This window comes from Poecilia latipinna, unplaced genomic scaffold (assembly GCF_001443285.1).
Source record: "Poecilia latipinna isolate Pla-1442-1.1 unplaced genomic scaffold, P_latipinna-1.0 Scaffold923, whole genome shotgun sequence".
Lineage (NCBI taxonomy): Eukaryota > Metazoa > Chordata > Actinopteri > Cyprinodontiformes > Poeciliidae > Poecilia > Poecilia latipinna.
The window spans coordinates 185,232-211,596 of record NW_015113539.1 but is presented as its reverse complement, the minus strand read 5'-3'; the positions used below and the strand labels follow the sequence as shown (position 1 = coordinate 211,596).

The following is a 26,365-nucleotide window of genomic DNA, read 5'->3' as shown; positions in this document are numbered from 1 at the left end:
AAACAGTAAAACCACATCAATGACGTTGATTCTCCCTTAAACTGCTACTTTTTGATGCAGAAAATATTTCTGTAGAGTGAAATTTGCACCAACAGCAGCATTTGTTGTTGTTTTTTTTTTGCTCGTGGAAAAAGTAAAAACTCAAAGCATGGTTTTAGAAAAACTGCAAGAGTGGAATCACTTGAAGAAATTTGCTTAAAAGCAAAAGATATTTCAAAATATAAACAATATAAAGAAAAAGCTGAAAGTTGATGAATAGCTGAAATCAGGCTGAAAAACGTTAAGACAGAATATCAGGAGTAAAACCGTCGTGTCTCTCACCAGTGAGGCCGACTTTTTTGCGACACATAAAGCAGCGGTTCTTTTTGGGCTTGGTGGGTTCGGAGGGTCCGACTTCTTCACTGCCAGCAATGGAGGGGAGAGGAACCGAACTGGGCGGCTGATTCACAACTGGAGACAAAAACAGATTTTAAAACAGGTTTATTTTTACAGCACATTCAAAGTGATCTGTATAAATTATTACGATCCTGATTTTAATAAAATCAAAAAGCGTGCTCGTTAAAACCAGCTGCTCCGTTTCTGGTACCAACTTGCTTCTGGGTCTTCTAGTTTGCTCCCTGATGCCGGTTTCTCCCGAGACGAGAGCCTCATTTCAGTCATCTGCTGCGTCACCGAGGCGGCGGCCGAGCTCCCACTGAGGAGGAGGAGGAGGAGGAAGAGCAACACATCATGAAGTAGAAAATGGTTTCATGTTCTCAGTTTTTCCTCAGACTTTCTCTGTTAATTTTAATCCTCAACTTAATTCAGAAAATGCAGAAAATTAACCAGAATGTAAAAAAAAAAAATCATAATTTATTTATAATATTTAAAAATATATTTTTCCTAAACTTGTTCAGACCAGGAAGAAACTAAATTTCATATCCTAGATTTTTTATTTTAAACTTTATAAAAACAGATTTCTACAGACCCCCTCAATACATGAGATTATTATTTTAGGAAATTGACCACAATGTGAAATACATTATGCAGCTCAATTACACAGCTAGATGTGTGAAAACTTTTGTTTCTGCTAAACATGATGATTTTCAACTCAGTTAATAAAAATGACATTTAAAATTAGAATATTACATAAGACCTATAAAAACAGAAATGTGCGATTGATGAAACATGTTTTATAACTGATTAAAAGGTTATTTTCAAAATTTTATCTGAAAAATGAGACTCAACGGGACCCATTATATATTAAAATTTAATGAGGAAATTGAGTGGAAGGAAAAACTGCTTGAAAAGAGCAAATAACTTCTTGAGACTACATAATCAAATCATTGAATAAAAAAAATCTTTTGAGTGTCTTTTTGAGAGGAGTTTCAAAATCAAGTTGTTTGGATACAATTTATTGTGAAAGAGCTTCAACAGGAAGTTCTTACCTGAGGGGATCTGCGGTATCGGAGGCAGCAGCCGCCGCCGCCTCAGCCGCCTCCTCTGCAGCAGCGACGGCGGCGGCTGCAGCGTTGTTCAAAGTGTCCTCTAAACTCTGGATGGCGGACTCCTCGGCTGTGGAGCTGCTGCCTGATGGAGGATCAAGATGGAGGATCAAGATGGAGTAAAAATGTAAAGCAGGTGAGAGTGAGCAGAGAGAAGCTAAGGTTCTCACCGATTGGGCTCAGAGAGCTGACGCCGCCGTTGTTCTGTCTCGACAGGTGCTCCTTGTGGCAAACGGAGCACATGCCGTTGGTCCTGGGGTTGCCATAGAAACCACAGCCAGTGGCGCACGGCATGGGAACCGGGCTCTGATTGGTCTCCTGAGCCATGGCAAAATGTCCGCCACCGACTGACAGATCCTGGAGACGCAAACAGATTCACGTCAAAGATAGGAAAAATAATGAGGACAGATGGGTCACCGCACAGGGAAATTACAGGACGGTCAGCCGAGAAACAAACGTATAGATTTAAACATAAATAGCTATGATAGGGCTTGGATAGAAAAAAAAATACACTACAGTCAAAATACAAATAGTCAAAATAACAAGAATAAAGTCATAAAATTTCAAGAATGAATTTATGTGAGAATAAATAAAAACTGATCATGTTGTTCCAGCCCCCCTGCTGCTCTGTGTTCTGTTTTAGGCAGTCTGTCCTGAGGTATAATATCATAGCTCGTCCTATAAACAGTAACATGTTACCGTCATATTTGGTTGTACCCAAAATTAGGCTGCTAGTATTTGAACCGGCTGTACATCGTGTGCTGTGTGACACCAAGGACACAAACGTCCAGAAACACTGAATATAATAATGTTCTAAATGCAGGAATCAGCTTACAATGTTTGGTTTTAACTCATTTTCATTCATTCTATCATTTTCAAACAAAAGCTAGCTGGCTGAAAAAGGTAGAAAAACTTTTCCCCTTACTTACAACAAACACAAATTAACCTATTTATCTAATTTTCTTCTACATATTTGATAATTTATTTGCAAATTATTTAGAAAGTGACTTAAAGAGTGAATAAATGATTTCACTGACTGTCTAATAGTTGTATAATAATGTGAAAATCAAATACAGAACAAACAATAAATGCATTTAAAACCAAATTATCATCACTAAACTGGAAAACACTGAAGAAATATGTAAATTAAATATTTCTACATTTAATTGTAAGACAATTGTCCAATAATTTTGTATGTTTATTACAATAAAAAAAGCATTTTGTTATTCTAGTTGAAAGATTTTCATGCTTTGCTAGATAAATTTAGTCCATTTGCTAAATTATTCCCATTCATATTTACACTTAACCATAATGTTCATGGTTAAGAGTGAAAAAGTAAAATTTAGAAATAAAACAAATTTTAAAGGGCCTTGTATATATAAATTTAAAAACTACTTTCATGATTCCAAAGGGAAATAAAATTAATTTACCTTAAATTATTTTTACCTCAGAAATTTGGTTTTTAAAATGACGTGGTTTTAACTTTGAGTCTATAATTCTGGTATCATTTGTAGGTTTGTTATTTTTTTTCTCCCCAAATATATTCAAATCTTTAAAATGTGCCGCTTCAGTCAGAGGTTTCCTCAGGTTCACTGTAATACAGACAACAACAGGAGATCTTTCTTATTGACAGAAATCAGTATCTACAGCAATTCTTTAAAGAAAATGGTTTAAGTTAAAACATTTAATTTCAGTCACTATCACCAACATAAAGTTGTCTCATTTTGAGCTGTCTCCCTAATTAGACCCGATCAATCTGTGATTTTGCTACAATAATAACTCAAACTAATACCAGCGGCTCAAATCAAATAAAAACGTCAATTATACAGGTTATTTAACCCCAACACCTGGAGATCATTGAGACAAAAGCCTCTAATGAGGAACTCCATGACCCATTAGCTAGTCTTTTCTAGCTTTAGCGTGAAGAATACCTGATTATATCGCTAAGAAAAATTTAAAATTACAACCCCAAAACATTTTGAGTAAAACTGAATTAAATCAGTGACATAATTTGTTGTTTTCATTTGCTTCCTGATCGGTTTCTGGGCCACAGCCGTTTTAAATCTACAAATCCACTGAGTCATGCTAGCAGGCTAATATCCGATGCTAACAGCTTTGCTTTGAAGAAACCCCCTAATAAAACTTATTGGGACAACTGTTTTAACATTAAATTCACGAAAGAAATGTTTATGTTGAATTAAAAGCAATAACTTAAAATTGTACTCCTGCATATATTATTTATTCAAATAAATGGACGGTGCTAGCTTTGTTAGCCACAGTGGTAGCTAATGATCATTTTCTGCTGCTAGCAGATTAACGTTAGCCAAGTTAAAACATGTAAAATACTAAAGTAATCACTTTTATATTAAACCTAGTAAAGGTTGTTGCTGCTAATAAGTTATTTGACCGAAATATGGATTATTCGTAGGAAAAAACTCACAATTAGGAAAGGTAAAGTTTCCGACGACACGTGCTAGCAAACCGTTCTCTAAACTGATTTTTACTTTAACAACTTTCTACATAAGCTTAAATTGTGTTCTCGGGAATTTTCGCGCAAGTTGAGTCTATATCTAAAATTATTCTTTATGTGTTTAACGTTTAAAGCAATAGGAAAATATTTAACAGGACGGTTTTAACTTACCCTTTGTGACTGAGGAACGCTGCTTTTCTTAGCCGGTTTAGCGATCACGACCAAATAACCTCACTTATCCTGAAGTTAACTAACCGTCTAACTAACTAGGGGCGTCTAGGTGAGTCTTTTTCCTTTCTTTCCTTCGTTTCGGACGTTCCTCACCTTGGGGATGGTGGCTAATTTTGTTATCTACGGCCCCTCGGTCTGTAGCGCTGTGTTGGCATCTGTTTTGTTTTACGTGTTGGCGTTCTGCTGATGGCAATTACAGATCTGTTTCGGGATCCGAGTCATTTGGCTGAGATCATTTTAAAGATACGACTCCTTTTTTCAGCCTCCTCACTACAATAAATTATATATTTTTTTGGTGATTTATGACTAAATCGGTATTTCAAATCCGAGACGATGGCTTTGAGCTAGAATGAAACAACTGTATCACTGAGCCAAAGTCTTCCCATGATTATAAACATAGAAAATGTAGGAGAAAGAAAATCAGAATAATTGAATTGAAAATTTGGGTCCAATACAAAAACAATGTTTAATTTTTTAACCTACATGTTTGAATTACGGATGCTTAGTTTCCTTTTATAATGTTTTCTTTTAGTGTTTGAATGCGTAAAATGGACCTAGGCTCACATTTGGCCTCTTTGATTTGGACTATACATAAACTATGTTAGGTACAAAATTGTTTAGTCAGTTTTAATTTTTCAGCTCGCTTTAAATTTTATTCTGATGGAAGAAATAGTTCATATAAATTAATTGGCATTTCCAACCGGATCGTCCACGACCGACACATCTCCACTGCCTTTGCATCTTTTCTACTTCCGGTAGTAGACGTCACGGAAATTGTGATCCTGCGATTGGATGGCGGCCACCAAAGATTTCAACACCTTGCGAAACAGCAAAGCTGCTTTTCTGGGCTGCAGTTTCATGTTGCTGAGTATTAAAGGAGGGAATGTTCACCAGCCGAAACAGTGTTGTTGTTTGTTGATCCTAGAAAACATGTTGTGAAGGACATACTGCTAGTTTTTATTGTTGCAAACCCAAACATTGGGAAATGAATGCATCTATCTATCTATCTATCTATCTATCTATCTATCTATCTATCTATCTATCTATCTATCTATCTATCTATCTATCTATCTATCTACAGATAGATAGATATCTAACTATCTACAGATAGATAGATATCTAACTATCTACAGATAGATAGATATCTAACTATCTACAGATAGATAGATAGATAGATAGATAGATAGATAGATAGATAGATAGATAGATAGATAGATAGATAGATAAAGCTTTTATGTCTGTTACGACTTTTTTCTGCTTACAACCAGTGACAATCGTCGTAGTAAGGTACAGTAAAATAATAAACAGTTGCTTTACAAAAATAATTTAAAAAATAGAAGAAAAAAAGGGTACAGGAATTTCCGTATAATATTATGATAATAATGTACCATTTTTGGCAGCTCTGTAACAGGAAAAGGAAATACGCTTTGTTGTCACGTCACCACCGGTTGTCCAGGGAACGCATTTAAAGCAGCTGCGCTCGACCAACCAGAGTCGCGGATGAGCCAGCGCGCAGCCAATCAGCTTTCAAGGAGCGAGGATTTAAACCAACACTACAGCATTCATAACCAAACCAGATTCTCCTTTCATTACGACTCTTCGCTTGTTTGCTGAAGCCACGCACATTTCAGAATGGCTCTGCGAGTGACCAGAGTGAGTATTTATGCATTTTTATTATTATTTTTTACAGTAGTTTGGAACATATTTAGTTACTTCTGGCTGATATTTATATGTGAAATGCGGTATTTTATATATTTTATTGCTACATGGGGTTTCCCTTTATGCATTAAGCAATCATAGCTCCATGTTTAAAGCTATTGATCGTACTTTAGAGCAACATTACGATGCTTTCTGCATTTCTTAGAATAATTTTCTCCTCTTTTCTGCAGAATCGCCTGGCTTCCTCCAGGACCGAGCTCGGAGGGGTGAAGGCCTGCTCGGTGGCTGGGCCCGGGCTGAAGCCTCGGGCTGCGCTGGGTGAGATCGGAAACATCGCAGCTAACAAAGAGAACCCAAAAAAGGTGAAACTCCTCGTAAATCCTCTTTATTTGCAATCTTATGGTTGTCATAATAACACAATTTAAAATGACTCGAACTCTGTATTTTCAGTGCAGTGTGTTTGCTAGCATTCAGCGAGGGGGCGCTACTAATCTGATTGCAGTATAAATGGTTTTTCATCAACCAGGCAGCAAATATGATGTTTAGTACTGAAATGGCAAAAGAAACAATTTAGCCCATTACGCTCACAAATGGCCCTCTTGTTGAACACAAACTCCTCTTAAGCTCGTTTTGGATAAAAGTCTTATGCGGGTCGTCGATTGTTGTATGGCAAGCCACCTTATCATAAAATGGCTGGGATTGTGAAAATGGAGCCACATGCTCAGTTTTTCAAACGTAAACAATTTTAGCCTTGGAATGGAATTTGTTTTGCTCATTTTAAATCTGAACAAGTCCACATAGAATGAAACGACTGGAAGTTTTTCAATTTGTACTCATTTGGTATGCTAAATGTAATTTTTTGTGAGCATCAGACTTATTGCATATAAACCAGATTTTACATTTGGATTTGCTTTTTTTTTTCTACACTTATGCTGGATTTGATTCATAATGAGGGCAATAACTGGAATAAAGTTTTGTATAATGCATGGGGCTCTGGTTTTTGAGGTGGCTCAGTTTCTCTATTCAGACTAACTTTCAATTTGTTCTTCAGAACATCAAGACTGATGTGGTAAAGAAGACAAAAGTCACAGAAAAAGCTGAAAAGACCAAGCAGCCAAAGCAAAATGCCGTCATTGCCGTTGAGCCCGTCCCTGAAGTCCAGGTGAGTTGATCACATGTTGGTGGTGGTGAAACCTCAACTTGTCTGTTTATAAACGACTGTTTTTCAGGTTCAGCCTGAGCCAGCGTCTCCCACCCCGATGGAGACCTCTGGCTGTGAGCCCACTGACCTCTGCCAGGCCTTCTCGGATGTTATCCTGGACACCGCCATCAGGGATGTCGATGCGGACGACTACGACAACCCCATGCTCTGCAGCGAGTACGTAAAGGACATCTACAAGTACCTCCGGCAGCTTGAGGTGAGCAACAAAATGAGTTCCCCTCTAACCTGGGGAGATGATCAGGGTATACTTCTGTAAATTAAGAGTGCAGTGCTGCAGAAACTGTTCTAAACATGCTGGGTCAGTTGGTGGTGCTGTATCAGCAGCAGAACACCAAAGTGTTGCCAGATTGGTTGGTTTCCACCCAATTGGGCTATTAAGTTATCTGACAGACAAATTGATGTAGCTAAATGACAAACTTTTGTGCAGCAGCTAAAATGGGCTCCATGTGGATGGTGATTCATGGTTCATAATTTCTGGTTCCAGGTTGAGCAGAATGTCAAACCCAACTACTTGCAAGGTCAGGAGGTCACCAGTAACATGAGGGCCATCCTCATTGACTGGCTGGTTCAGGTCAATCTAAAGTTCCGGCTCCTGCAGGAGACAATGTACATGACCGTTGGGATCATTGACCGCTTTCTTCAGGTAATTACGACCGCACATCTATCGATTTTTTCTTTTTTTTTTTTTTTGGGCCAATTGTGTTTGCTGCACCAACAGGACCACCCAGTCCCCAAGAAGCAACTCCAGCTGGTAGGCGTGACTGCCATGTTCCTCGCCTCAAAGTATGAGGAGATGTACCCGCCAGAGATCTCCGACTTCGCCTACGTCACCGATCGGGCCTACACCACCGCCCAGATCCGCGACATGGAGATGACCATCCTGCGGGTGCTGAAGTTCCAGCTCGGACGACCTTTGCCCCTCCAGTTCCTCAGGCGGGCCTCAAAGATCTATGAGGTGGGTTGGCGGTTCTACGACCCCATTGATGCGGACGGTGTACAGTTGTTGAGCAGCTTTGGTTTGTGCCGCAGGTAACCGCAGAGCAGCACACGTTGGCCAAATACCTGCTGGAGCTCACCATGGTCGACTACGAGATGATTCACTTCCCGCCGTCTATGGTGGCCAGCGCTGCTCTGGCACTCGCACTAAAGATCCTGGATGCAGGAGAGTGGGTAGGTATCAACTCATCTAAACTAGGCCTGGGTGATGCAACCCAAACCACTTGCTTTCTCAAGATGGCTGCCATTTTAGAGCCAACTAATTTGCATAAAATGTTACCAGTTTTCATGACTTGAATGAGCTTCATTTAAGATGATTTGATTACACACGGCTGCCAGTTTAAGAAAGGGCACCAGAAAAGACTTCAATGGCTGGGATATGTGAAAGCTATGATTTGACACAGCACTTGTCTAATTGGCAATTTTTAATGCAAGCATTAATTTTCCATGAAAAAGCAAAAATGATCAGGAAATGTGACTTGTATGGGTTTTATGTGTTAATCTATGATAAATATTGGCAACTTTAATGCAGTAATTTTCCTTGTTGGCAACTCTTTTGTTTTCAATCAAAAGCAAATGCCTGGCAACGTGAGCCACTGTGAAATTGTGCTGAAGTACTCAATCTTTAAACCCTCCAGCCTGATGCAGAAGATTAGCTGTAAAACTTGAACATGTTAAGCATTTTGTAAAATTATACTCGAGTATAATTTGTAATTATGATTAAAAATGGGAAAACTGTAGCTTTCCTTCCTGTCAGAGTTGACTTGACTTCAAAGTCCAAATGGAGGCTGTAAAACAAGATGGCTGCCTTGGCCCAAGTGTGCATTGGTGGAAAAAATCCAGATTTTCCAAAAACGAATCGCCTCGTCTAAATCTTGGTGGTTAACTCTACTCTCCTCCCTTCAGGATGTCACTCTGCAGCACTACATGAACTACACAGCAGACAGTTTGCTTCCTGTTATGGCCCACATTGCCAAAAATGTTGTGAAGGTGACAGACGGTCTGACAAAACACATGGTAAGTCTTTCTCTCAACCAATTATGACTCTCAACCTTTAAAACCACCTTAACGGCCCGTCGTCTACTGTCTCACAGGCCGTCAAAGGTAAATACTCCACCTCAAAGCAGATGCGGATCGCCAACATCCCCCAGCTCAAGTCTGCAGTGGTGAAGGATCTAGCGAAGCAGGCTGCTCAGTGACCAAACTCCATCGGCACAGTGTGCTGACTTGTACAGTGTAATATTTTAAAGACTCTTAATGCAGGTGGACAGTTGGCGTCCAAACAATCTTGCTCTGTTCTTCTATACTGAAGTTGTAATCAGTCCGTTAGTTGACCGTACACTATCTACATCATGATTGCACAGTTTAAGCTAACTGAAGTCTTGAACCAACCTCTGCAGACGACGAGGATCACTGCACCACTTCAAGATGGCCGGTTACGTAAATGTTCAGTGGAGTTTATCGGGAGGGATTTTTTGTGATGTGTACAGCAATGCTTTTAAATGACATGCCTTGTATTTTTAAACTTCTATTAAATGGTTTTGACCAGAACTTGGTGTTATGAGTTTAAATTGCCACTAGAGGGAGCTGGAAGACCAGATTTTAGTGGTTTGCAGGTGGAAATGAAATCTTTAATGGATGCATAAAACGAGTTGCTTGGTATGAGGAAAAACTTGTAATTATCACATGTGGATTACCTTAATCTAAGTTTTACCATCCTAAACTGAACTTGTGCTGAAATGTTTCCAAAGAGGCAAAGCCACACTTTTTATCTATCGTAGTTTAACTTGACACCATTTGTTCACAGTATCTTGGCTTGGATTTTCTTTTCAGCTCATTTAAAACCAAGACAAATCCTAAAAGGGCATTTAAAATGCTTATTTAGCATTTAGAGTAGAAAACTGTAGGGCTGTGACTCTCTGGACCTCTGAAAATGGCTTTGCCTGAACAAACTACAGATTCAAATGAGGGTTTTATGGCATAACACTGAAGCGTTTAACTCCCAGGGCTTGAAACACCAAGTCAAAACTACCTTTATACCTTAAGTTGTGATGGCAGGAGCAAAGATGTACAAGCCTGGGCAGATGTAATGCAGTCCCTTGTTTCTATGGTAACCAAGCCAAACACCTGTTTAGAAGCTACCTAGACATAAATCCACTGAAGCATCTGTTCTACCTAAACTTTTAGTGTGCAGGTCTGCTTACCAGCATAGCAGGTAAAGACTGACTCATCAGGTATTTAAGACTAGATTGTTTTGGTGTATATTTACTGCACAAAGAACTAAATGAAGACATTCAGGATTCTTAAGACATGAGTGCAACTTCCTCCTTCACAAAATATAAACAAATGGTTGTATGATTTCTCTGGTCTTTGGCTAAAGACTACAATGCATTTCTCCCACCATTGCTAGCTATAGTGTGTTTCTTTTACATTTACCCAGAATGCTCTGTGTCGTAGTCTGCTTCCTGCTTTCTGAGTGGCATCTTGTCTAAAAACTTCAGTCTCGGTTGAAGTAAACTCTGGTGCGGTTTGAATGAGTATGTAACCAGAGACTGCTCCAAAACCAGGAAGTGGACTACAGCACAGGGGGTTCTGGGTAAATACAACCAAAACAAACGCTATAGCTAGCGCTAGCGGGAGAAATCCTACAACCTCAAAAATCTGAGGCTACTCCATCTTTATTTACATTTAGTGAAGAAGGATGTTGTGCTCAGTGTCGTCTTTGGAGGTTTTCATGTGGTTTCCTTTAGTGGTTCTTGGTGCAGCGCCCCCACAGGCGGGGAAAGGAACAGCTTTTTCAAATTGGTTTATTTGACTCAGTGCAGTGTGAAAGAGAACCAACAGCTGAAAATGTAACAAATGTTGCCATTTTGGTCCTGAGGTGGGATATAATTTCCTCATGACTTTACTTTTTGGTCTGCTTGTCATTTTTAAATATTAAATGATTAATGTTTTGATCATTTACTAAGTACTTGAGTCACATTTTTACCAAATACTTTTTACTTTTACTTAAGTAAAAATATGTAAAAGTTATTTTTTACAGTTGAAACCTTCAAACTGATATTAAGTATCTACAGAAGCTCCAACATTAGGCTTCAAGTAGTTAAAGCTAATGGACACAGCATGATGGGGGTCATCATTATCAGTGACCGCCTGACAGCTGAGACCCTGGGGAGGGGGCTGCACCGCCCTCCCAACGCCTCAAGGGGGATCTGTGGATGTTTGTTGTTCGGGCCACCTGCCATCCGGGTGACGTGAGTCGGCTTCGTAAGGCCAGAAGTCCTTGGCGAACAGCTTGAGAACATCTGTTGCTGAAGAGGCAGAGGCTGGAAAGTCATCTGCTGTTGAAAGGGGCGACACAAATGTGATCCAAAGCGTCAGAAATTCAGCAGCAAAACAAGTATTTTAGTTTCCGCCGTTGCAGAAAACATCAGTGAGTCATGTACGGGGCTATATTGATCTGAAACCCCCAACCTGAACATCTGTTATCTGATATAATATGGAGACTGCCACGCCACATAGCCCTTTCAGAGCCTTCTGTTTTCCTTCTCCACAGGGACAAATGATCATTAATCTCAGTTATCCTGCAAAAGCTGGGCTTTTAAACCCAGAATACTTCATAGTTGGAGGCTGAGGTCATGACTGGGCAGGGGTATCGGTTTACAACACCAAGCTACAAAGCAAACAGTCTTCTGGAGCGGCGCTGGGTCTTCTGACAGAAACCGTAGGCTGATATTTATTAGAAGGGAACATTTTTAATACAGTAGCCGTGCAGTTGGAACCAGTGCAACCAAATATCCTTCACATTCCCATCACAGGATTCACATGTCACCAGGCGAGGCCAGATGAACGTCCAACACAACAATACAGAGCTAGCGCTAGCAAGTAGCACCGTGGATTCGATCGTCTACACAGAAACAATCACCTGAGATGGTTCAGGGTGTCTAACACCTGCCTCCATCCTCTGGAGGATAATCCTGGGTGGATTATGCAGATTAGGACAACCGTAGGATGATAGTACTGTATTAGTACCACATAGAGCCTAGAAATGCTTCAGGATGCAGAATGTAGATGTAGAGGAGAGGCAACGGATGGATGGATGGATGGATGGAATGACGGACGGACGGACGGACGGATGGATAGATTTTATAGTTGCTGGTTATTTAACCAGAAACATTAATAAACTGGTTATTCTCGTCTCATGAAATCTTCAAATTTATAAACGAAAGTCAAACCAAAGCTAAACAGAGTTAAATACCTTTTAGATTTATATCTGCTTATAAGTCGTACGGCAACATAAATGACAGCTATGGTACATAAACCAGACTTTATAAACCCAAAGGAACGTTAAACACATGATCAACATCAGATGAAAGATTCTCATTTATCTTTGGAACAAACTCGGAGTCCAAATGTTTCTGCTCATGTTCAGCACTAAAAACTCCCCAGTCAGCACTGAGGTCCAGAAAGAATGCCGGGCTTGTCTTCAGACCTCCTGATATTCCAGCAATGCGCCCCGAACCCGCAAACAAATCTTCCTCCCTCAAATCCAACACTTGGAAGCGTGTCCTAGTCTAAACATTGTCCACGAGGGCCCAACGTTTAACAAGTGCACCCTTGAAATGAGTGGCTGGCCCTTCTCACCTCCCGTTCACCCAGTCTGCACACTTCAATTCAATAATGACAAAGTCAAACAAACAGCGGGCCTGAGCCACGGCTCTGGGGCGCTAACAGGTCGGCAGCTGGCAGCGGGAACCAGCAGCAGAGACCCAGGAACGGTGGGAACATGAATAAACCAACTTTAATTTGAACTCAACTGAACTGTTCCATCAGAAAGAAAAACGGATATCACAGCCTGAACAAAGGAAGACTGGAGTCAGGATGGATGGATGGATGGATGGATGGACCAGCGTCCACCAGATCTGCGGTAACCATGGTAACAACCCCAGTGATTTGTTTGTCAGTCGGCTCCACCGTCGGAGTCTCGGCATCCATGAGATCACCGTTCGTCTTGTTTCTGTTTCCAGTTTTCGTGGAGCCAGAAGCTAAAAGGTAAAGCAACTCATGAAGAAGGAATTTAGTAGCTGAAGCTAATTAACCTCTTGGCTTCTTCTCTGGAACTCTAGCAAAGTAAACAAGCTTCCCTGAAGGTTCTCTGTCCCCAAGGAAAACCATTTAAAGTGGAAACTCGTGAGATAATTCTGCACACTTCGTATTGTTTCCTAAAAGGAGCTGCAGTTCTCTCAAACGTCTCTTTCAAGACTCAAACTCTTGAAATGTCATTTTCTGGCTCTTGTGTTTAACCTCATTACCACCCATGAAGCTGAACTTTATATGCCATTAACCTGATTGGGCTGCCATAGTTTACTGCTGAATTTACCTTAACGTCACTGTTAAGCTAATGTTGCCATGAAAAGCTGATTATCGGAGGTTATATCACGGTTTTACTTGGAGGGAAACATGGCAGTGTTTGCGTTTTGATTTAGCAATAATGAAAACAAGATGGAGTCTGGCTCCTTCGTTTTCCTGTGATTAGGGTCTCTTTTTCTGAAATGCATTATTTATTTTACTGATAACACTTATGACGTACTTTTTCTCAAACACTGGAGTTTTTGTTTTTCCCAGAGAGAATGAACCACCATCCTGAGCAAAGAGGTGAGTTTACCTGTCACGGCATGAGTGAGGCGCCCTGCAGGTGATGTAAACACTCAGCATGCTGATCTGTAGCGAACTGGTCTGATATTTGCAGGGTGTTGTAATCTGACCGCTGTGGTGAGTCAGCCCGCCTGGCAGCCGTCGGAGGAGGGAGGGGGGGACGGGACGCGCTGCTGGCACAATGTAAATCAACCTCTGGGGTCACTTTGTTGTCCCCGAAACTGGACTGGGGCTGACAGAGAGCATCCAGCTATGAAACTCTGCAGTAGGGCTGCAAGTAATGGTTGTTTTGGTGATCAATTATACTGACGATTAATTGATTAAGCAGATTTTTAATGTAAATGAAAAATCTATAGAATGGGACTATTTTTAAAATCCGATTATTTAATTAATCATTAGAAGAACTGATTAATCGTCAGAATATTCAATTACTAAAATGATCATTCGTTCCAACTCTAGCACAAGATTTCATTTTCTATCCTTGTGGTTTAGTTATTGATTGCATTGTAGCCAATAAAAATAATAAAATGTTTATTTTCTTATTTAGAAAATGAACTGAATTACTTTTTTATTTATCATATTTTAATGAACTTTTAATACTGTACAAAAATGCTAATGCTTTTGAATACAATATTATAAATATATCAAAATGTGCAAATAAACAATTAATTAAATTCCTTATTTAAATACGAAAATTAACATTTTAGTGCCTAAAATGAAAAACCGCAGCAGTTCTTCAGTAAATCTGAACCAAATTAAAACTAAACCATGATGACAGAAAGCATCCAGAAATTAAACTTCGCACTAAGGCTGCTGCTAAATGATTATTTTAGTAATCAATTATTCTATGTAATTGATTCTTATGACTATTAATTATTTTGATGATTAATTGGTTAGTCATATAAAAACAGACACATTTTGCAGATTTTTCACTTAAAATTGCATTTTAGGCAGCAAATCTGAACCAAGTGAAGCTAAAACTATAAGAAAGTATCCAGCAATACAATTATGCACAACGGCAGCAACTAATGATTATTTTATTCTGATAATTAACTGATTAATCAGAAAGTCCAGAGACCACTTTCAGAGGTTATAGACCAAACTCTAAACACAATGAGAAGAAGTTTAAAACTTTTTTGTTCCAGTACTATTCCAGCTCGTTGTATCCCTTTGGATTTGGTAAACTCAGCTGACAGCATGAGTAGGTTACTATTTTCTGTCAGTGCGCTCAATCATTTGAGACAGACGGCGTCCTTTGGGGACTCAACAGCTCACTGAGGCAGTTATTGATTATATTAGTCAATAAGGGCCAGTTTCCTCTCCCACTATTATCCTAATGCACTCATGGTTGGATGTCCTGGCTTGCCTCGCAGGCCGGGGTTATAAAGTGCTCCAGAGCTCCTAAATTATTCAGGAGGCCCTCAGCAGATCCACGCCTCCATTAGATACGGAGCGAGATGGGAACGAGGAGGAGGAGGGACTTTAACGATGATTTCACCAGGCCCAGCGGAGCCAGACAAGGGCATCATGGGAGCGGATGATAGAGTCAGATGTGGAAGACCACAGGTCTGCCGGAAGTCTTTACCAACAGATTGGTCAAGAGGAAACTGTAAATATGAACGAATCAAATATAGCAGCGTTGATGGCGTTTGAACTCGCAATAAGAGGGAAGAGCTGCTGAGAGACAAACTTATCCTACATCTCAAAATACCTTCACCAATATTTGTTTCTGTAAATCCTGGAGGCAACATTCCTTTGCATAAAAAACAACATAAAAACCACGGATAGAAAAAACATATTGGATTATTTTGGCAGAAATAGCAGCTGCCGATAGGAATTTGCTGCTGGACTCTTTGGGTTTTTCCCTCCTGATAATCCAGTAGATTTGGTTCGATTGGGGACCAAAGTGCTGCACCAAGAACTACTGAATTAAACGACACAAAAACCTCTGAAGACACTGAGCGCAACTTCCTCCTTCATGAAATGTAAACAAAATGGCGTATTGTCAGATTTTAGAGCCTGTAGGANTTNTCTTTTTTCCTTTGGTAAGAAACCACAAGCCATTTCTCCTGCTAGCTGTAGACTAGCACTTTTATTTTGGTTGTATTTACCCAGAATGCAGTGCACTGTAGTCCACTTCCTGCTTTTAGAGCGGTCTCAGGTCCGCTTGGTGTTCACAGAGTTCACAAACAAACCGGACATCCTAGATGAATCATATTATGATGTTATTCTCATAAAAAACAAACCTGGATGTTGCTTTGATTCCTCCATGCGTGTTTGAGAAATCCTTTAGTCTCCATGGCAACCGTTCAGCTATGAAAAGAGACCAGTTGGACCTAGCTCCGCCTTCGAGATGATGCTACTCCGCTGAGCTGCAGTTTCCAAGCTAGTGAGCTTCTCATGACTCCCCCACTCAGCTCCTTCAGACTAGCCAGCAGCAATTAGCAAACACCTGCTGAGCTCATTATAGAAGCTACTTCTCAGTGAAGTGCTGGTGAAAATGTTGTTAAACATTTTCACCAGCATTTATCTTCCTTTGTGAAGATGAAGTTTCAGGAAGAGCAGGCATTTCTTAAAGAGACAGAGGCCCAATTTCAAGGCGTTATCTTTTAAGTTATATTTGACATTTGTATATATGTTATAATTAAACAATTCTTTCATTTCTCTGACTGAAAGAAAATAAAAAGAAAATATATTGGTTAGCAGAAGTCTCCTTGTCAAAGTAAACAGTAAATAACTTCTCATGTTGTCACAAGAGTAAATCTTTTCTGAAAAGATGTAATAAAAAACACAAATAAAACATTCAATGTTTTTGTAGTAAGAGAAGTGGACTGGCTCCAATATGTAATAATTCACAATATTAGATAAGATAGTAAAATGAAGGTGTAATTTTTCACACAGGACAGTAAAAAAAGCCTTTCTCTCTGGAGTTGACAGCTTATTGTCTTTTTCCCACAAAGGTTAAGGAAGGCCACTTGACTTCCAACATATTCCCGCTCTTATGGGAAGTTATGCAAATGGAAAAGCAGGAGGAAATTCCTGCTGCTAATGAAAATCTTAAAAGCGCATAAAAACAAAAGCTATGGCTGTTTTGACAGTAGTGTGAGGTATTTCTGCTCTCCTGCTGTTTTTCGGTCTCATTTCTGGGAAGCTCAGATTGTAGTTTACGCAGCAAAAACACTGAAACGTTTGGTAAATCAACACGGACGGCAACAAGAGACACGAGAGGCCAAAGGATCTCAGACGCCAAGAGTCATCCCTCTCTCGCCGACTCCCACCATCTGGGAAAGTCGGCTTCATGAGGGCTGGAAAGGCCTTCAGATCGCTCGCACATGTGAACATGAGGCAAGCCACCACCAGGATGTGTGTGGAATACTAGCGCAGGGATTTGGGATGGATAAAGGGCTTGGCCCCAGACCCAAGCGGGCTGAACGTTCAGGAGCCTGAAATGAATGTGGAATATGTTGGATGATTGTGAGCGCCACGACTCGAACACGTTCAGCATGGAGGCCGACCCCAGGACTGTCTGGCTCTGCAGAGGCTGTTAGCATGGATGCTTTGTCACACTTGATAGTGCTGACAGTTTAAGTGCAACATTCTTTAGTTTCCATCTCATCATCCAGTTCAGGAGTTGCAGATATTTCCTTATTTAGTTTTTACAGTGAGCCCAAATTAGCTTCAGGTTGATAGTCTCGCTTAGTTTGTTCTTCATTCGGAACAATTGAGAGTTGCCAAACAAATAGTATTGAGGGAAAAGAATAAGCTTGTAATTTGACCAAATTAGCTCAGTTTGGTAATACTGATATTTTCCAGGACCAGTTTTTTAAATGTAACCTATTGTGCTTCCTTTAACAGGACAGGATAGATCTAAATGAAAGGAACAAAACATGTTCCTTACATGTTCTACACAAAATCATTCTATAATTTGTTAAATTGTAGTCTGCTCAGTCTTTCCTGTTTAGATTCAAATAATCTGCTCCTGAACTCACACATAAAAATGGCTGCAAACAGATGCAACCGTACATCTTTGAAAAGCATAAATGGAGCCTACTGCACAACCAGCACAAACACACTAAGTGTTTTCTGGACGCTAAGTCAACAACAAAACACTTGTCTTTTCCAGTAGCCATTATACAGAGCATTCAGCTGACCAAACTTGCTGGGGCTCTATTTAGGTAACGGGCAGAACTCTGCTGGGGTTGCTAGGCAACGGCACTGTGCCAGTCAAATGTGACTTAACAATCAGGAGATTTTTGTAATAGATAATTTTCCAGACAACAAAAAAACATGAACTTATAGCCAAGACACCGCCGGGTGTTTTTTCAGAAGCAGTTCAGACCCAAATGTAAATAAAAACATTTAAAATGTAAATTTTGCATAAAAGATCCCATTTAATAGCAGCAAAAGTATATTAACTTTTAAACAGTTATTTTGTGGAAAATTTGACAGGATAGCATGCTAATGTACTCCATTAAAACCACGACTAGTTTAGCATTAGCATTGCTTTTACAACTTAGGTTAAATTAGCTCAATGTTTTTAAAAGAACTAAGTATTGGTTACATTTTTCCTTGTTAAATGAACCAAATATAGCTAGTTTGCAATAATATTGACATCACAATAACTTATTACTAAATTTGGTAGCATGCTAGCATCCTTAAAGGTTTTTACTTAGCATTAGGTAAATTTTTAAATTTGACGTTTGTCTGCATCTTAATTTACCTTCACTTTAGAGCACAGTAGACAATACGGCCTTTTGATTGTATAAAAGGCTGTAAATGTTTCTTAGCCATTATGAACGTTTCTCCTTACTGTCACAAACTAACTATTGTTTATTAGAGCAGTGATTCTCATTGTGAAGTTGAGGTTTTTATTGAACCAAGACTTACTGTGTTAGTTGTAGACATGTAATACTATAAGATCACCAAAGAATGGAGAAAATATTTTAATTGTTACACTAAAGAGGAATTAGAAGAATGTGATTGTCATTAAAACTTTATTTCCTGGAAACTCATTGGCACGCTGCAGTTAGACGGTAACAAGCGCAGACAGAGCAAAGACGCTCTTCATCCAAAAACTGGGGTAGTTGGAGCAGCATCAGAGGGAAGCAGCAACAATGTCCAATCAAACAGCCCAGCAGCTCTTTGTGTGCAGCTTCACGCACCAGTTAGCAACATGCTTCCAGGCACGTTCAGCTGATACTGACAGAACCAACACTGTTTTAAACTGGGCAACATGAAGAGCCTGGCTGAGAAGATGAACCTGCTAAACTGGAGACGTTTTGGTTTTTATTGTGGAGAAACAGTTTTCAGGGGTTCCTCAAGGTCCGATCCATCATACATGCTGCCACTAGCTCAGGTTACAACAAGTAATAAGGTTACTTATTAAGATTAAGATACATTTTAAATAGGCATAATTAAAATATTCAAATATTTTAATTTGAATATTTAGTTTGGCGTCTGCGGCTCTTTAGACATTTTACAATTGATCTTAATAACTTTGGCTAGAAATGATAACAAACCAACTCATGTTTTGAAATATAAATATAACAAATGTAGTTTTATCTGTTTTTCAAGGAACAATTGCTTTAAATTTCAACAAAATAATTACCCTAAAAGCACCAGAAGTATTTTTAGATCTATTTTTTGTCATTAAGTTGGAAACTTTGTGCTTTTTTTTTTTTACATAGTTGTCCACAAATATTCAGTTATTTATGCACTTTTAGCAAAAGTTTAGTTTTTCTTTATTTTACAACCGCAAAATAGAAATAACATAGTTGTTCTTTAGAAATGACAAATATTCTAGATAATTATTCAAAATTACAGCTACAAATGGTCTTTTTTCAAAACGTCATATAACACGCGTGGCTTTAAATGTTTTATTTATCTGGACTGAGAGTCAAGATGGCTCTAGACTCAAGAGGGATGCATAAATTGTGCTTAAATAATATTTTATCAATCAAATCAAAGTCATTTTAATGGTATTACGAAAAATTACATCAATATGAAAAGATGTTCAACATTATTTAACTTTAAGAGGGAATCATCCAGTGCAGAAGCAGCTATTTATTGATATTTTAACAGTTTCCCAGTGAGTTTGAGTGCTGGGTTGCTAGGCGACGGGCCGGGCTTGGCGGGAGTTGCTAGGTAACGGCACAGTACCAGCTTTTTGAAACGACTCACTTTCCAGACACCGAAGGCAGTGAAGAGAATATTTCTATCTGTAAGAAGCAGAGGCAGCTGTTTATTCATGTTTCATCAGTTTGTCAGTGGGTTTGAGATGCTGCTCTACTAAATACATCAGAGAAAAGGCATTAATTTAGAAACTCTGATCAGGAGTGGGTATTTTTTCATAATAAAGTTAAGAACATTTTGGGTTAGATTCCTTCATAAAAGTCTGATTTTTTTGACATTTATTGAGAAATCATGCGTGGAGGTCCTGACATTTGGAACGGTCCAAGTAGAAACCTCCAACGTTTGATCCGTGAGTCACTTCCTGCCGGACCCGGGGGACCTTCCTGCACCGCAGTTTTCCGGCAAATGCCTGACCCCTTCCTGTGCTCCCCGCTCCCATCCAGGACGAAGGAAGTTAACCTCGTCTTCAGGGATCAATAAGCTCAACCATGACTGCAGTTTTCCACCGTGCCCGGCTCAAATGGCCCATTGTTGAGGACCGGGACTTGGCTGCGTCACCAACCAACTGCATCACAGAAAATCACACACTTGAAGAGGATCTTAATTATTTCCAGAAATGTATTTTTTATCTGAGATCACAGAGATTAAGGCATAACGAGGGTCTTTGTTGTTGTGCTTTCTGGTATGAAACAAACAGGGAACGGCTCAGGTTTGGAAATATTTTCGACTAGTTGTTCATAAAATCAGACCCTCCAGCACTGTGCAACGCTCTCTTATTTCATTTGTTTCTGTGAGGAGACGTAAGTAGTTGTTTTCTGTTCCCATGGTGAAAAAACATCCAGAAAATACCGGGTCAGCGGTGAACTCATGCTGCACAAGTTAACTAAATAAATCCAAGCTTTTGAGGATTTCTGTCATCAGGCATCAAGTCCTACAGTTAATATTTTACCTTATTTTCTAAAATAGGGAGCTATTTAACTTAGCTGGGTAAGATATTTTAGCAGAATAACAAAATAAAGTTGCTGCGCTGCACAAAACCTCTGCAGAGACGGTTATCTTGACAGGCCAGACAGAGTAATCACTCTGTCAAAAATGGCTTCCATATGTTGGTTTTTTCCCCTCAATCTGCCCCACTGAGGGCAAACTCGTTTATTGTAAGCCATGCAAAACGAGACGTGTTGAGCAAACATAAACGTGAAGAAACCACACATGGAGGACAGATTTTTTTCTTTTTTCTGCTATAATTAGACGTCATCTGCTCGCTTGCTTTTCTCTGACTCAGCCGTTTCGGCCTCTCCAGGCATTAGCAGGGAATTCGCTGTCACATTGTGAGCTGACATGTTTAAAACACTCCTGCCATGTAAGGAAGTCGTGTAATTAATGTGTAAAACATGGCATATTACAATACTTAAACTGCAATATGTTCTTAGCAGCTGTGGACAATGAATGCAGGAAAAACTAACTTTTTAACTTATTTGTACCTTTTTTATTATTACAAAAGGGATGAATTTCCATCCCATGTGCAGAAATGAGATAAAGTTACAGTGACTGTGTAGTTTGTGGAAAAAATTGGACTATCAACCCTTAGACTTTAGTTTCTGCAGATTTCTCTTGAGAAATACTGGAGGGTTTTGCTCTGGAACGCTAAAATTTTATCTCCCAATTAAAACCCAGAGTCTGCATTTTAGGCCAATTATTGCTTCAAACATATTTTTACTTGAGATATGTCTAATATAGCAAAATTAAGATGATTAGCCCTCCCTAAAAACCTAGATATAACAGATCTCTGTACTTTCTTCTTTTAAAAATCTTTTAATATTTTTTATTTTTTATTTTTTCAAGGCACATTAGTGGTGCATTTTAACTAATCCTGTTTAATCCAAGTCCAATTTGTTTGCCTAGAAAATCGGATTGGTTTGGAGAGATGTGAAAGCCAAATAAAAACTTGAACTCCGTCTCGGTTCGGTTGAAGTGAACTCTAGTGCGATTCAAATACATACGTGAACGCCAAACGGACCAGAGACCGCTCCGAAAGCTGCAAGTGGACTACAAAGCAGGGCATTCTGGGTAAATGCCACCAAAAAAACCTTGATATTCTGCTAGCAAAAAGAAATGGTTTGTGGTATTTTACCAAAGAGAAAAGTGAAATCCTACAACCGCTAAAATCTGACACTACTTCATTTTTGTTTACATTTTGTTAGAGCTGGACAACAAATCAATAACAATATATACTGTTATAGACGCATGATCAGTATCAATAAATAATACATCTGATAGAATATTCAGTAATCAATATATAAAATATTACCTGAAATCCGATCCACACCCGCACAGCATTCTGGGAGATGAAGGCAACGGAAAAGTTTTAGTTGCTCAACCTCTCACTTTAGCTAAGCAAGCCTCGGTTGCCTAGCAACAACCTGTTGCGTAACTTGCGCAGCTGCAGTTTTGGTTTTCGCCTCATAAGTAACAAAGCCGTGGAGTGAAAACTGTGGATAAAACAGGAAAAGGTCACACCACCAGTTTGGCGGTATTTCAAAGATTGAAAACTAAAAACTAACCAATAATTATAGATATTGATTAATATGAAACGATTTGTATATCATATTGTCCTGACCTACATTTTGTGAAGAAGAAAGTTGCGTTCAGCGTCTTCTTCGGAGGTTTGTTGTCTCGTTTCCTTCAGCGGTTCTTGGTGCAGCGCCCCCACAGGCGAGGAGGGGAACAGGTTTTTAAATAAGTTTGGTTCCTTGGAGTCAATGAAAGAGAAACGCAGCAGCTGAAAATGTGACAAATGTTGCAATTTTGGTCCCGAATTGAACCGAGTCGGTTAGACTTTGTTTAACAGTTATGAACAATGTTTGTAGTGTCAGATATCAATATTAACCAAATTTTAATCTGCAGACATGAATATTTTGCCTCAAAACCTCTTGTATAACTTTTCCGTGACGTTATTCCTCACTGACATCAGTGAAAACAAAACACCTTCCCATAAACCATTTATCTGAATTGTGTTACGAGGTGTGAAAATGCCAAAAGGCTCCCAATGTAATTTGAGGTTTAAAAGGGCAAAACCATTTGGCATTTCAACCTGAGGACACGAAGTGTCACAGTGATTGTGTTCAGCGTGTCATAAAACTGTTACAGTCTGTTAGAGTTAAACTTTTAGCTCCAAGTAGAACATGTCCAGAGCCATGTTCAGGTCAATTAAAAGGTGAATTAACTAGTTTAAATGGTAACAACTTTAGGATGTTTTAGCCCATCAAAGAGTCTGATTTTAATAACTGACCTTCAAGTGGAGCAGAAACAACCTGAAGGGACCTGAGAGTTATTACAGCTTATCCTCCTGGGATCAGAGTTATATGAAAATACTTCAAATTCCTGAGGAAATATTTCAATCTCGGACAGAAATCCACCAATCGCATCACGGCGTTGTGAACAGAACAACTTCTGTCGATTTAAACTTTTTCCCACAACCTAAAAACCAAAAGGTTGTCATTAAGTTGGTTCTGAGCTGCAGGAGTTTTACTTCATAAAATCTTTTCTCATGTTGTCATGCAGCATTAAAGAACCACAGTGTTGGTAATTATGGCCCAGAATTGAATTTTTCACATTGTGGATTTCTGCCACCATTTTAACTGTAATTGATTTTCCAACCAGAAGCTTATAGTAAATAGTGAAAAGGTTCAGAAATTCCCAGAAAAAAAGTTTCTGACTCAACCTGAATGTTCAGCAGCTTTTTCCATTCCTGCTAAATGACTAAACTTTAACCAACCAAAGGAAATATATTATCACTAATAATGTCCAAAGATATCAATTTAAACACAAACTGTCTTTCTATGTCACTATTTTAGGTTTAACTTGTTCACTAGATGACATGATTGAAAATATTAATGGTAAAAGAATAAATTGTCTCAAAAGTTTCAAACACCTCAAATAAAAGATTATAATTAATCATTTCCTAGATATTTCCTCCTTAAATATGACATACTTTACAATTCACTTAGACATTTTTTTTGTTGGAAATTCACTTTCTTTTTTCCTGCACATGTTGACCCAAACACACCATCATACAGGTGTGCATGACACATTGCAAACACCTGAAGAACAATGGGGAACCATTATCACATTAGGTTATTAGCTTTTGGAAACAAATACCTAATTGATTCCTTAAGACTTTCCCGAAAAGGCGAACCGTCAAGAAACGTAGAGAAGTTGTAATTTACCAGTAGGCAGGATCTGACGTAGCAAACCTTTGTGAAAATCTGTCTGTGATTTTATAAGTCAGCGACGTGGCGAAATCAAAGCTTCTGCTCCCAGATGTTAGGTTGAATCAGAGCCAGTAAAACCTCCAGGGAGAAATCCAGGGACCGGGCCAAGATGGAGCAGCTGCTGCTGCAGAGAAACAACTTGAACAAGATTTAAAAGTGTTGTCAGCTGATCTGATGAGCGGCGTGTGAGAGTCAGGTCTGTCAGAGCAATGGAGCAACTCAAGAACAACGACAATGAGATCCTTAAACACACAGGTCCTTCCAACGCTTTATTGTTGGGTTTTTAGCCGTTCGTTGGTTTGATCTTCTGGATAAATTTGCTGATTTCTTCCTTAAATCTGTTTTTACATTCAGATTTTAAAATGGTATGAATGATGGGTAAATTTAACACTCTCTGCTTTGCTTTAGCATCAGTAGCCATGTTTCCATTGATCATAAAATGGCACAAATTGGAATTACAAAAATAAATTTGCTCAATGGAAACAAGACAAGTTTGAAAAAACCTTTCAATAAAAAGTTTTGGTGTTTTTTCATAAAACTGCAATTGAAATACTTCTTTGCATCATGTGATCCACACCGGATGTTACTACTGATGGAAACAACAAATAAGATACCAGGAAGTGGTTGGAGGATGATGATGCGGCGCATATTTTAATGACTTGTAGCGTAAACAAACTTATTCACATGTGATTTTAATTGTGTTTCTTATTTAATCGAAACGGCGCAATTGCAAAATTGTGTTTTTTCAACCTTTGTGGAAAATCACCAAAGCTTTGCAAACATGGAAACCCAGGTAATGTGCCATTACCTACCAACCCCAGCAGAGTACCAGCAGGTTTGGTCAGCTGTTTTCCCACCATATGCGCTGTATAATGGCTGCTGGAAAAGACAAAGTGTTTTGTTGTTGACTTTCCATCCAGAAACCTCTTGCTGTATTGTTGTTGGTTGTGCAGGGGGCTCCACTTCTGCTTTTTAAAGATGTACGGTTGTATAGTTGGGTATCCTTTTGCAGCCATTTTCACATTTGAGAGTAAACGTTGAGTTGGGGTGTGAGGCCAGCAGCGACGTTTTGGGATTTAAAGTGACAGAGGCTCTAAAACATCTCACAACAGGTTCCAAAATCTCATTATACAAGAATAATTTTGTTCAATAAATGCAGTGACCATGTTCCGTATCGCACATAATCGGATCCTAACCTGCATAAAATGCCACCTTTAAGAAAACAGCAGACATAAAGCAGAACTGAATAGTATTTATTCACAGATCTGCAGTGACTTCAACACTCAAAGACACATTTCTTGAGACAGGAGTTGACTTCTTTCTTTGCTTTCTTCCATCTGGTCGCCTCAGCAGCAGAGCGAACAGTCCTAGACCTCCCAGCAGGGCCGGTACACCCGGCCCACCATGCACCTCATGTTGTCCCTCCTCAGAATGGGGATGCTCAGCTGCTGGCCGCCATCTCCGTGCTCGCCCACCTGGTTGCCCTCATCGGCCCTCCGTTTGTAGACGGACATCCCGTTCTGCAGAACCCTCATGTCCCTCCAGATCGTCGGGTCGGCGGCGATGACGATCACCCTGGTCGCCCGGGCTCTGGCCACCGAGGCCAGGTCCGCCTCGCCCAGGCCGCCCTCCATCGCCTCGTCGTTCAGGACGGAGGTGAAGACCTCCTGCTCCAGCGACCCGTCCTCAGTCTTTCCCATCGGTATCGCGTTGCAGTTGAGGAAGAGAGCGGCAGCAAACGTGACGGACAAAAGCGATCGCCTCATCTTCTGACCGGTGGACGGCGTTTTATTGGAGGAGATGGATTGTCTTCGGAAGTCTCTCTGCTCTGGTTCGGACTTTGGACATCCATCGCCTTTTATACCGTTTCAGAAAACTGACCACGTCGTCGTCCTTTGTTTGTCAGGATGAAGAGAACAGTTGGGTGGAGATGAAGTGGAGGGAAGTTGATTAAAACCTCTGGTGTGTCTCCTGATAGACACTTCAGAATGAAAAAGTGGAAGGTCTTAATCCAAAATGGCCGCCTTTTAAAACAACAGGGACGGATGAACCGCCTGATGGTCGATTCTTCACCAAGAAACCAGTTTTCACAAAGCTTTGTTACAGAAACGGTCAAGAGGGGATTTAGACCCGGAGCTTAATGACAGGAAGAGCAAACAAACGTCTGTTGACGTGTTCATGTCCTTCAGCAGCAGATCTGCTGACGTGTCAAAGAAACTGGAGTCTGGATGGACTTCTGTCTCTA

At 39.7% G+C, this 26,365-nt stretch overlaps 3 protein-coding genes across 3 annotated transcripts in view; 1 reads left to right on the top strand and 2 right to left on the bottom strand.

Moving 5' to 3' along the window:
- The window catches only part of LOC106957658 (AN1-type zinc finger protein 5-like), a 10,683-nt gene extending 6,305 nt beyond the window's left edge, over positions 1–4,378 (bottom strand). The window contains exons 1-5 of the mRNA XM_015049069.1: positions 4,126–4,378; positions 1,655–1,841; positions 1,428–1,569; positions 591–694; positions 322–450 (exon numbers count right to left, since the gene is read on the bottom strand). Coding sequence (XP_014904555.1) covers positions 322–450; positions 591–694; positions 1,428–1,569; positions 1,655–1,811 — 532 coding nt within the window. The 5' untranslated portion in view covers positions 1,812–1,841; positions 4,126–4,378. The remainder of the gene's footprint in view (positions 1–321; positions 451–590; positions 695–1,427; positions 1,570–1,654; positions 1,842–4,125) is intronic.
- A 1,344-nt stretch (positions 4,379–5,722) lies between these two features.
- Positions 5,723–9,613, top strand: ccnb1 (cyclin B1). Its single transcript, XM_015049070.1, has 9 exons — positions 5,723–5,838; positions 6,075–6,206; positions 6,896–7,006; positions 7,074–7,262; positions 7,551–7,709; positions 7,785–8,021; positions 8,096–8,236; positions 8,969–9,079; positions 9,157–9,613. The coding sequence occupies exons 1-9, from the start codon at positions 5,818–5,820 to the stop codon at positions 9,259–9,261; spliced, it is 1,206 nt and encodes a 401-aa protein (XP_014904556.1). The 5' UTR covers positions 5,723–5,817; the 3' UTR covers positions 9,262–9,613.
- Positions 9,614–25,352: 15,739 nt separating this feature from the next.
- Positions 25,353–25,977, bottom strand: pmchl (pro-melanin-concentrating hormone, like). Its single transcript, XM_015049057.1, has one exon. It carries the CDS (start codon positions 25,884–25,886, stop codon positions 25,488–25,490), a length of 399 nt encoding a protein of 132 aa, XP_014904543.1. The 5' UTR covers positions 25,887–25,977; the 3' UTR covers positions 25,353–25,487.
- Positions 25,978–26,365: the final 388 nt, after the last annotated feature.

Excerpts from the sequence above, each read along its gene's own strand:
- ccnb1 (XM_015049070.1), top strand. The coding sequence starts at position 5,818 with ATGGCTCTGCGAGTGACCAGA. Across the intron at positions 6,207-6,895 it reads ACAAAGAGAACCCAAAAAAG|AACATCAAGACTGATGTGGT; the intron begins GTGAAACTCCTC and ends TTTGTTCTTCAG. Across the intron at positions 8,022-8,095 it reads GGGCCTCAAAGATCTATGAG|GTAACCGCAGAGCAGCACAC; the intron begins GTGGGTTGGCGG and ends TTTGTGCCGCAG.
- pmchl (XM_015049057.1), bottom strand. The coding sequence starts at position 25,886 with ATGAGGCGATCGCTTTTGTCCGTCACGTTTGCTGCCGCTCTCTTCCTC.